At 29.3% G+C, this 12628-nt stretch overlaps 1 protein-coding gene and 1 long non-coding RNA gene across 2 annotated transcripts; both read left to right on the top strand.

Annotated features, from left to right (window-relative positions):
- The first annotated feature begins 3520 nt into the window (after window positions 1-3520).
- On the top strand, window positions 3521-5510 carry LOC138349153 (uncharacterized). The gene is made up of 2 exons (XR_011221757.1): window positions 3521-3944; window positions 4805-5510. It is a non-coding gene; the product is annotated as an uncharacterized lncRNA (long non-coding RNA).
- A 4734-nt stretch (window positions 5511-10244) lies between these two features.
- IAA4 (auxin-responsive protein IAA4) lies at window positions 10245-11008 on the top strand. Its single transcript, NM_001279327.1, has 3 exons — window positions 10245-10441; window positions 10548-10847; window positions 10933-11008. The coding sequence occupies exons 1-3, from the start codon at window positions 10245-10247 to the stop codon at window positions 11006-11008; spliced, it is 573 nt and encodes a 190-aa protein (NP_001266256.1).
- Window positions 11009-12628: the final 1620 nt, after the last annotated feature.

The raw sequence follows: 12628 nt of genomic DNA on the forward strand, positions 1-12628 counted from the left end.
AGTACAACTTTGCATTTTTTGTATCATGTTAGGCTATAAAGTGTCTGTTAAGTATCATTTTGACTGACTTATGATATGTTGTTAGAACAGATTGGGCAGCATTGGCTGCATATAAAGACAAGAAAACTGGAGAACTTTTGGGTCCACAACATTCGTTTAATGTGGAGTTTGCTCAAGACAACATGCAACAAAAATGTGATAGCGTGTGAGTATTGTTTATTATTTTATTTTATTTTTTGTATCTATTCATCCTTATAATTATTCTTATTGTTTTTGTAGTGATTGCGGACTATTCGTAGTTGTATATGCAGAATTCTGAGTGACAAAATCAACATGTCATGTAATAGTTTTAAGAGTAGCTATCTTCGCAAAAGATATGCGATTCTTTTATTGAAGTATGGTCTCGACAAGATGAATGTTGGATATGTTAGCAACAGTGATGACCCTTCAAGAATGAAGAATGTATTAAACCCATCATCTGAAGATGAAATTGTTAATGTAGGCTAGTTAGTTTTCAATGTTTGATTTTTTTTTATTTTTTGGAGTTAAACAAGATGTTTGAAGTATTTATTAACATAACAACACATATTGTTAAATTATGAAAGTGTTTTGATTTTTAAAATTATTTATTCTATTACTTTAATTTTATTTTTATTACCGTTATGAATTCAGGAATTATGTATACTGTTATTGGGACATGAATGTCATTATTGTATCAAAACTATAATAATAATTACATTAATGTAATTATTGTCATAAAAAACACTTATTATATATACGTAAATATATTGCATGATACAAAAAAAGAAAATTATATACGTAATTATATTTTGGATATGATACATGAAATATCAAAATATATAATATCACAAACAGTGATACTAGTTATTACACTAGATACACGCCAGTTTTTTTTTAAAAAAAATTAATATCTTTTGTACAAATAAGATATATTCAGTACTATGATTTATATATATTAAGAACAATTATTTGTCCTTCAAAATATGAAATTTTTTTAAGTATCTACACACATGATACTATATTACTAAATTAAATTAAATTAGAACTGACAATAATTTGGGTGAAATATCCGCAATTAATATTGATTAAAGTAAGTTTGAACAAAGATTATAAAATAAAGTATTTGATATATAAATATAATATAAAATTTAAATAGTGTTTAACAAAAAAAAAGAATTAGTCTGCCAAAAAAAAAGGGAAGATCACTAATGAAAAATTATAATTTAATTTAGAGTTTTATATTGGATAAAACTGATTTTGAAACATATTAAAAGTAGGAATTAATTCAAATTTCAGTTTTTAATCCCCAAATCACTCAACAAACGGATAAAATAGCATAATATAAAATGCATCCGACTGTTTTATTATGTATCAGAAACTTCTTTAAAATAAGGAATTTTTTGTAAATTAAAAAAAAATAGGGATAGAAGGTAATTTATGTTTTACACTATGTGATTTACATAATTTTTACTTATATTTATATATGAATTCTCCAAAAATGTGAAACAAGTCAAAACCAAAAACGTTAATTGGATATATGACTTGGTCCAATAATGTCACTTCGCTTAATATTCTTTTGTAAAATTATAAAATTATTTTTATTTTTGGGTTGGGAGGGGAAGGGAACAACTAGTCAGAATAGTCCGTAATTTTTCAATATTAAAACTTGAAATCAAATTGTCAATTAAAGTAATTTGTGCTTATTAGAGTATCACTAATCTAGTTTAATCAAATTAAAAGCACTATAAGGGGAATCTTCAACCACAGTATTATCATTGCATGTGTTGGTTGACGTTGGGACAAAGAAATTATAAAAATGTATCATTCATAGCTTAGAATGTCTACTAATTAGCATCCAAAATTAAAATTCAGGTCTGACCTAAAGCCTAACTATTTTCTCAATAAATTCAAGAATAAAATTGAACCATTTTTAGTGAAATTAGTTTGTCAAATATAATAGTGAACACATTTTTTTAAACCAAAAACTTAATAACAAATAAAAGAAAATGAATCATTTTAAATAATTCAAAAATATATATTAACCCCCCCCCTCCCCCTCCCCCCCCCCCTTTTTTTTTACTAATAAGTATTACTATTGAAAATTGAAGCATATATATTACTTAGAAGAAAGAAATATTTTTATTTTTATATTTTAGCCATTATTAATAAATTGCATGATTCAGCAGCACATGACCATTAGGTCTTGGTAAGGCAAACTTTTGTCTTGACCTACAGATTGATAATTTGACAAATGAAATTTTGTCTAACAGTGCACATACACTGAAAAGTTTTGATGTAATTTTATAGCTTATGTAGAGACATATATTTGTTTTAGAAAATTATAATTTCAAATTTTTCGTTAGGTATTTCACGTAATTCTATTGAGTTAGATATATGTCGAACATGAATATATCTCCTAAAAGTCACGGTAAGATATTTGGCAAACAGACCCAATCTTGATTGGGTGACAAAAGCATAGAAAAAAGTTGAATTTTAGTTGACTGATGTGATGTGTCAAATAAATAATTAATCGTATTAAAATTTCTAAATTTTAAATAGAAATATTAGACTAAGATTTTGATAATACATGGATTATTATAGTTCATGTATTAAAAATTAAATTAACTAATAATATACATTAATTTGGCCTTGTATTAAAAGTAAATTATTCATGCAATAAAAATGTGTCAAGAGTGTTTAAAAATATATTAGGCTTGTTTAATAAGAAATTGACACAATATGTTATAAATGTATTATTCATCAACAAAACTTGTATTATATGTATTTCTGAACCAACCCATTCTCTGCAATATGTATTATAAGTGTCAAGAGAAACAGAAAATATTTTCGATAAATATTTTCTTTCCCGTAATTAATCTGCTAATTTTTCAACTCCACCTTGCCAAATCTCACCCATCGTCGTGTGTGTGTTTTGTTGTTTATCAAATTGGTTACGCCTTACCAACATGGGTTGTGGTGCAATGATAGGAATTTAGAGGTTTCGGGTTCGAGCAATGAATATGGAGAAAATCTTGTTGGGAGGCCACCCCCAAATAGGCCATCCAAATTTAGTCAGACCCCCAATGTAGATTTCGAATACCGGATGAGAAACACGAAAAAATTGGTTAGAATGGACAAATATTGAGTAGAGAAACTTTTTGTTTTGACAACATATTTATGTATGACAAGCATAGATTTCTACTATCTCTAGATATTGAAGTAGAAAGGCATTTAGGCTTTTAATAGACTACCTAAAAACTATTATAATTGGTGGATTATATTCGTTGTTTGTGGACATGGTCCTAACTGTCTAAATCAAAATGGGTTGGTCCAGTAAGTATATATGTACACGAACTCAACATACATTAATTGTGAAAAGGAGACTAAATGAGGAAAAAATCAACTATATACATTCCTTCTTCTATCACATTCACTCCATTCCTCAATCCAATGCGAAAATTTTTGTGTTATAAAATATGATTTTTTTACTCATTTTTTTAATCAAAAGATGTACGGTGGATCTCATTAAAATAGTGAGAAACTTCTTAATTATTCCATGTGAAAACATTACTATTTTTAATGTATCCGAGCTACATATTATGTATCAAAAATACATATTATGTATCCGGCTTATATTATAGAGTATCCGAGCTACATATTAAAGTATCCAAATTGTGTTACTTCTCGTTTCGTTATCGATTTTATTTGTTACTATATCTGAATGTTTTATCATTTTTCCATGTTACAAAATGAATGGGGGGCATATGGAAGATCAAGAATCTGGGCCAGGCCCAGGCTGTTGGATTCTTCAAAATGGGCTGTTGACAGCTTAAACGGGCCATGAAATCCAGTTCTTCATCTACTAAGTAGGGCCCAAAATGATGTGTACCAAACAACGCATCTGAATTTAGGCCCACATGCAGGTATGAGAATATGTACCGCAAAAATTTCTATCACATATCTTATTATTTGATCGTCTCCATTTAATTTGTATTCGTTTTTTAAGAACTTACTTAATATTATGTAACTTCAAATAATTTAACTTTGTATTCATTATATTTTGACTGGTATATGTATTAAGTATAATTACTTGATACAAAATATTTGTTCGATTTTTTATTTAAGATTTTGAGATTACTATATAATACATGGGAGACATGAATGCAACAAAATAAATGAGAAACGATGGTAGATATACATATTAATTTTAAGTTATGTGTTGTGGTCCTTATATTCTCAGCCAAGAGATCCACATATATAATAATGCCCACCGATTTAATTTAATAATTAAAGTGAAAGAGACCCATAATGAACTCTTATCCCACACAAATAATATCACTTGTTTGTTCACTTTGGGGGCATTGATGGCTCAATGTTTCATCTTGACAGACCAAATTTGAAAATACATGTATATATATATATATATATATATATATATGCATGCCCAACTCCCCATATTTGTTTTGTCATTTTGTACAACTATTTGACGAAACCTATGAGGTACATATAAGAGTTCAAAGTCAAAACGGTATTTTTCCCCTAAAATAGACATAAACAATATATATAAAAAAATTACACCTAAAGGACAAAATGCTTTCGGGGAGCGATGTCTTTTGAACAAGGATTAAAAATCGCTACTGAAATAGCGACTTTATTAAAAATAAATAAAATTGAAATTGCTGCATGAGCAGCAACTTTTTTTCAATTCTTTTTAAAAAAAACTGAAATCGCTGCTTGCGCGACGATTTTCCTCAATATGTTTTCTTTTTAATTGTGCCTGTAGTGTTGGCAATTTACAGTTCTCATGGATCGACAAGGTGACAAAATACAATGAAATTCATTACAAAGGAGGGGAAAACCATGTTGTTAAGGGTCCAGCCCATTGATGGGTGGCCCATATATTTTGGGCTTTGTTGACTTCTTCTAGAAGTCTTGGGCAGCTGATGTTGGGGCTGAGTTTTTTGTTTTGGAAGAGAAAAAAGAAATAGAGAGAGGGTTTGAGAGAGAAAAGGGTTGCTGGTTTTTTTGGACAGCGAGACAAAATTTCAGATTGCAAGAGATCCGACCGTTGGATCGTTCTGAAATTTTCATAGCTGGTTCACAACACATAGCACTACATCTTGACCGTTCAGATCGTCAATCGGAGTTCTTGATCGTCTGTTATCGCAGCTGGCGTAACCTGCATTTTTTTGGTGATATTTCTCAATTTCTCTTCTCTTTTGTGTTGGCTCTTATGTATGTTGTTGTTGGTGGGCTGTGACATCCTTGTAGACTGATTTGGGTGTTTTTACCCTCAATTTGCATAATAAGAGAAGAAGAAGGGTGGACTCCTTCAAGTCCCGTGGTTTTTATCCTTCATACCGAAGGGGTTTTCCACGTATAAATCTTGTGTGTCACTTGCGTATTTATAATTCATATTTGCTTGTGATTCAATTGATGTGTTGCTGATTTGAGCTTGGTTAATATAGTGGTGAATTTCTTTTGGTAAATTGGTGAAGTATATTTGGTTGATTGTCTTGAAGTCGATCCTTGTAGGTGTTGTATCCTACTTGTGTTGTTTTGTGACTCCCCTCACAATTTATTTGAACTTTTCTTTTATAAATCAATAAGCAAAAATTAAAAAAAGAATTGAGGAAAATAGCTGACAGCGATTATAATTTCTCAAAACAAAATAAAATGTTTGAAGAGATTTCAGTTTTTCAAAAAGAAAAGTTTGAGGTAAAACACTATATGGACAGGGATTTCAGTATATTTTTTTTAAAAAAAAAATTCTTTTGGCAAAATTGCAGTTCCAACAACGATTTTAATCGACACGTTAACAGTTGTTAGTTTTGTTCGAAAGATATCGCTCTCTGAAAAGCAATTTTACTTTTTGGTTTAATTTTTTTAATGATATACGGTTTATATTTGTTTGAGGGGAAAAGTTACCGTTTTGACTTCGGATTCGTACGTATAACATATAGTTAAATCACATAATCCCATTTAAATTATTTTATACATGTATAATAGATGTTAAATCATCTTATTCAGATCCACACTTCATATATTATTGTTCTTACTTATACAGAACGAAAAATGGTAAAGAAAAACACTCTTGAATTATTCGAAATAGTTTATATTTACTCTTAAATTGTATCTGGCTCAAAACTATCCTTTCTGTCAATTTATTGGGTCACAAGTGCTTTTCTTATTAACAGAAGTTGTTAAATGTCACATTGCACGCCAATAGAGCTTCACTGCCATATAGACTAAAAGAAAAAAGGGTTTCACGCCAATATATGATAGTGGAACCCTATTGGTGTACAATGTGGCATCCACATGATATTCAACAACTTTCATTAATAAGATGAGAATTTTTAATTCAATAATTTGATGAAAAGAGTAATTTTGAACATTGAAATATAACTTAAAGGGTAAATATAATCTATTGATTAAAAAAGCTAGAATATATTTTCAATTGCTAATTAAGTTTTGTAAAAATGACATAAACAAGCTCCCTTTATAAAAATAGCAAAAATAAGTTACATTGACATTTCACATTAATTGTGTTTCTCTCTGCTCTTTCAATACACACATTTCATCTTTTACCCTTTATGCCTACTCCAAACTCTAGCTCACATGATATACAATCACCTTTTTTAAAAAAAAAATATTTTACAAGTCTGGAACATGATCCAAAACTAGTTAATTTCCACTTTCTTTGACAAGTACTGTCACTTCAAACTTTTCTTAAGAATAATGACATTTAGAAATCGTGTGGCCACAAGAAAATACTCGAAAAAAAAGCTATATTGTATATGGAAGAACACAAGATAAATATTTGTATCATCACTATTGATGTTGCTCTTATCTCATTGAGCTCTATTCACCACCACTACTTTGAGTTCATATTTGACTCACTTGAGATCATGCAACGATTGTTCAATTATCAAAGGCATATCTGTTGGGAGCCATAATTACCAGAAAATGAAAGCTTATCTGATTATTCTATCCGTCTCATTTTACAATTAGGCGATTAAAATATGAGAATTAAAACACTTAATTTTTTAGATTTTTAATAACTACATTATGAGTCAACGCAAAATTGAAGGCATCTATTTAGAAAAGCTGATCAAAATCAGCCAACAATGTTTAAAATGAACAAATTATGAGTGTTTCAATGATTCAATAGGAAAATGACACAGTTGAAATACCTATAGAAAAAAACCTAACAAGTTTAGAGATCTATTTATGAGTTCGACCTTATAAAAGATACTACTACCTCAGATAATTTTGCCAATATCATTTCTACCATACAAAAAACAGGCCCTAAGTTGATGGGCTTTCTAGCCTATATCTTTTAGAGGTTCCAATGTATAGCTTCAGTTTGGGCTCAGCTTCGACAAACCCAATTTTCATCTATTCGACTGATCGCGTAAAATTAAGGGATAATTGTATAGAATAACAAATTAATAATGTAAAATAAATACAGTAGCTATCGTTTGATTTATTTATGTTCCTTAGCAAACAGTTTGATTTATTTGTGTTCCTTAGCAAACTATTTGCCAGTGTCGCTTGCCTCTCTCGCTTTATACAATATAATTGTATAAATTGTGTTTCTGTTTGTATAAAGCGAGAGAAAATTGTATATATACATGCAAATAAACATATCTCCGTCCTATAAACTTATAATTATACAATACAAATATTTCCCTGCCCAAGTCTCTTTTGTCGTTCTCTCTTTTTCGTTTTATACAATTCGATTATAATTTCTCTCTTTCTCGTTTCATACAATTCGATTCAACTATATATTTCCTGCCCAAGTCTATTTTGCCTTTTTCTCTTTCTCGTTTTATACATATTCAAATTGTATATAATTTCTCTCTTTCTCGTTTTATACAATTCGATTCAATTGTGTACAAATCTAAAGATGAAACAACGAATTATACAACTGCTTCTTTGTAAATATATATATAGCGAAATGGGCACAACTTTCAGTTGTATATGTATAGCGAATTATACATTTATATATTTGCTATGGAACGCAATTATGCAAACTTTGCTATAGCATACAAATTTAAATTTTATGTTTGCTATATGTGAAAGTTGCCTTAAAATTAACGAGATCCATTATTTATATCATAGTGATGGAATAAGTTATTTCATATACATGATAAAATAAATTATACCAAAATAACTATTCCAGAATAATAATTCTGAAATAACTTGTTCCCAACCACACTACTTTGCTAACTTTGGATTTCAAAATATCTTTTAGCTTATCAAAATTTGTGAAATTTTTAATAGAGTACCCACCTTCAAAAGTTATTATTTGTTTTATTTAATGTTATAAAAACAAATCCACTTGGGGTGTTAAGAAAGTTAGTGGTGTATCCCTTGGACGGTGTCAAAGGCATATCTCATGATAACAAGTGTAGATATTGATGATTTGATATATTGCTTAGAAAAGAGAAGAATATATATTCAGTTATTGTGATTCCTCAGATTCAGGGGAAAAAAAATCTTTTCAGAATAATTCTCAAGATGGCAACAACATGATGGTCTTATTTTTCACATAAAATTACAACTTCACAAACATATTTTAATGTAGAAAACATAATTAATAAAAGTAGAGGTATATAGATAGTTGTATGAAAGGTAGAGGTAAGTACGTTCAAAAATCAAGATAACGTGATTTTAGTTAGAAAAGCGTGAAAGATATAAATTAGAATAGAAAATTAATACGTGAGATAGCCTGTTATTTTGTTATTTGAGATTATATTAGTAATCTTAGTATTATCCTCGTAGATTTTTATCCTTCAATTTATATTGTAATATATTATTTTTTATAGCTCGATTATTGTATTATTATAGTTTTCATTCTACTAAAATCTATTATTTTTTTTACTTAATTTTAATATAAAGTAAAAAGATATTATTAATTCTATGCGTACAAAGTGACAAAAAAAATAATATTACACTAGTAATATAAAATTCCCTGGAATTAGGGTCAAATTTCGCAATCAATGACGTACCTAGAAATACTAGAAGCTAGAATAAGTGCACGGTTACATGACTGACACAAAAATAGAGAGAAATTAATAACGAAAACGATATTCCCTATCGATTCACTTTATGTGGCTACAAATTGCAACTGTAGGCTACATTCTTTTAATAATATCCATATATTATTTTATATTAAGATCTCAATCGCTTCCTAATAAAAATAATTTTGATATCAAAGTAAAATTCGAATCCAAATTCTCACATGGTAGCTTTCTTTTCTCCTTCCCAATTCTCTCCCCCACACTACCCTACTGCCCATTACTCACCCCAACTGTCAACTTGTCATTATATTGGTAATAGTACTAATGACAGAGTCAGAAAATTTATTATTACATATAATTTTTATTATATGCATATAATTTTAAATATATATGAAAATGTAATTTTTCGATTACTTATAGCCCCACCCCTAAATAGTAGTACTATTCCTATTTATCGCTTTAATTTTAAAGATAAAAAACTATTAAATAATATAATTTTATTTTAACAGCAATATTAACATATATACACGAAAACTTTATCATTAAGATTGTCGAAGAAGAAAAGTTATTTCAAAAAAATAGGAATTTACTTTTAGTAAAATCTGAAAATTCAAATTGAGTAATGCTTATCTTAATTGTGATTTGTAAGTTTTGGGGATAAACATAGATAATCATACTCATTACTATTTGTTAACTGTGTATTAGTGCTTATCTTAATTGAGCAGAATTTGACGGTCCTGATTTTGGTCCCACAGATTCCAAAAAGGCATCTTAACCGTTAATTCTATTTTAAGTCTTGATCACAGGACCACATGGGCAGCTGAGCTTGTACAATTCTTGTCCCCCAAATATATTAATCACTTGCCTCAATACTGCAACTCTTCCACCCGACAACTTAGCTCGTCTTGTCCCTTTTTTTTTTTCCAATATCTTATACAAATTAAATTATTTTATAAATATATTTTTTGTATTATCTTATTTCATATTTAATAAAATATTAATATTATAATTAATATCTTTATCTCTATCTTGCGTACCAACGGGTGGACCCTCTATATACAGCTCTCTTATTTCACTTTCTCCTTATATATTACAGCAAGCTACCATTTAGCATCTTCAAACCAATCTTGGAGAAGAAAAATCATCAGTTTTGGAGAAGGAAACTTGAATTGCAATCCAATTTTGTGAAAAAGAAAAATGGAGTGTGTTTTGGCTCATGAGAAAGATTTGAATCTCAAGGCAACAGAGCTTAGATTGGGTTTACCAGGGAGGACAGATGAAGAATCTGACAAAGAAATTGTATTTCATTTCAAGAATAACAAGAGGGCTTTGCCTGAGGATGAAGATTGTGAATCAAACTCCATTTCAGATCCCAAAACTCCACCTGTTGCCAAGTAAGTGTGTTGATGTTTTTCCCTTTTAAAAATCATGGAAGAATTTTCTATTAGGTTATGGATAGTAAAGGATTAAACCTTTGAAAATGATAAAATGGTTTTGCAGGACACAAATAGTAGGGTGGCCACCAGTAAGAGCTAACAGGAAAAATAGCTTTCCATCAAAGAAAGCAGAAGCTGAATGTGGGATGTATGTGAAAGTTAGTATGGATGGAGCCCCTTATCTTAGAAAAATTGATCTGAAATTGTACAAGGGTTATCCAGAACTGTTGAAGGCATTAGAGAAAATGTTCAAGCTGAGTATCGGTGAATATTCAGAAAGGGAAGGGTATAAAGGGTCTGAATTTGCTCCTGCTTATGAAGATAAAGATGGTGACTTGATGCTTGTTGGAGATGTTCCTTTTGAGTAAGTTACTGAATCTTGAATCTTTATTATTTAGGAATCACCATTTTTTTTTTTTGGATTTTTCTAATTTGGGGTTCTATTTCAGAATGTTCTTATCATCATGTAAGAGGCTAAGGATAATGAAAGGATCAGAAGCAAGAGGATTAGGATGTGGAGTTTGAGAAGAAGAATAATAACAAGATTATGAATTCTTCTCTGTTTTAAACAGGAAAAAAAAAGGGGTCTTTTTGAGCTTGGGTTGTCGAATTGCAAAGAAGCTGGAAATTTGTTTTACACTGATTGGGAAGTGCAAAACAGAAGAAAGAGCAGTTTTTGTTTTGAAGGGGTTGAAAAAAATGAAACTCTTATTCCTATATGTTGTGCAGGCTTTTAGAAACCATGGTGGTTTTTATAGATCCTGCAGTGTGTTAAATAGCATATGAAGTATGAAGAATGTATTTGCTCTGAAAGCAATTGTATAGACACAGTATTCTCAAATGTAATGAGTTTTTTTCCTTTGTACTACTTTTAATCTACGGGTTTTAACACATCTCTTTATTGTTCTCAAATGGGATAATTATCTAAAGTTCTATGCACTTCATTTGTTTCTTCTAACATTACCATAAATCAACACATTCATCAACAACTTATTTAGTATGGAAAAAAATAAACTCAAACAAGGCTAGCAATAATATCATCATCAGATTCAGATCCATACATGTACAATTTGACAATAGGGGTATTTGCTACCTTTGGAAGCATAGTTTACAGTAGTTGATGTTGCTAGAACAATCAAAGGTCTATTTTTATGGTATAGTCTCAAATCAAAGCATCAAGATATTCACTTCATTATTACTATTTCATTGGTTTCAATTTTTTTTTGTTTTACTTTCCTATTTAGTTCTTTGTTCAATTTGTTTGTCTTATTTACTTTTCTAGTTCATTTGATATTTTCCTCCATTCTTTAATTTTAACTTTTCACATAAAAGGACATTTTGATACATTCACATATCTTTAGTTCAAAATTTAGAAATCTAATACACTTTCTTAAACTTCATGTAAAGTAACTATCAGAAAAATAAATTAAAATCGAGATTAATAACTATCGGAAAGAAAGCACAAGTGGGGAAAGCTTGCCTCTGTTTCCAGATGTATTATGATGGATTGTTTTGTAAAATATTTTAAAAGCTATTTAGGCAAATTAATTGAGGTGGAGAAATCATTTGAAGCTAAGTATTTAATAAGACCATAAGAGGGAAATTCTGCAGTATTTGGTCAAAAGTGTTTAATAAGTACTAATAGATACATTGGCTAGGGATTTAGTATAATTACAATTCCATGAGAAGTAATTAAGATGAGAGAGATAAATAAACATGGTCAAAGGTCTGAATTAGTCAAGTACAGGTGCAACGAATGCATTAATTAAGCAAACACTAATTTAAAGTCCACCATTAATGAACATGCCATTCTTGCAAATAGCCTTATTCACACATGGATAAGTAAAATAATGAAAGATTCCCATTCCAATGTATGTATAATTAATTAGCCTTGAGTTTTGGTAATCTAACTTTATCATTGCTGCTTAGTCCTTTGATTAATTTTTTTTTGTCATTTGATAATTATGTTTGTGGGTTGGGGTTTTAGAGATTAAAGTATCCTTAATCATCATACTAGCTGCTAGTTGGTGGACACAAGACATGATTTATCGAATTATTAAAGGTTTTTCTTTTTTTTGAGAAGATTATTTGTGCTTTACTAGTGTAATTATTTAATTTTGTAACAACTTTAAGGCTTAAAAAATA

Source organism: Solanum lycopersicum, chromosome 6, assembly GCF_036512215.1.
Source record: "Solanum lycopersicum chromosome 6, SLM_r2.1".
Classification (NCBI taxonomy): domain Eukaryota; kingdom Viridiplantae; phylum Streptophyta; class Magnoliopsida; order Solanales; family Solanaceae; genus Solanum; species Solanum lycopersicum.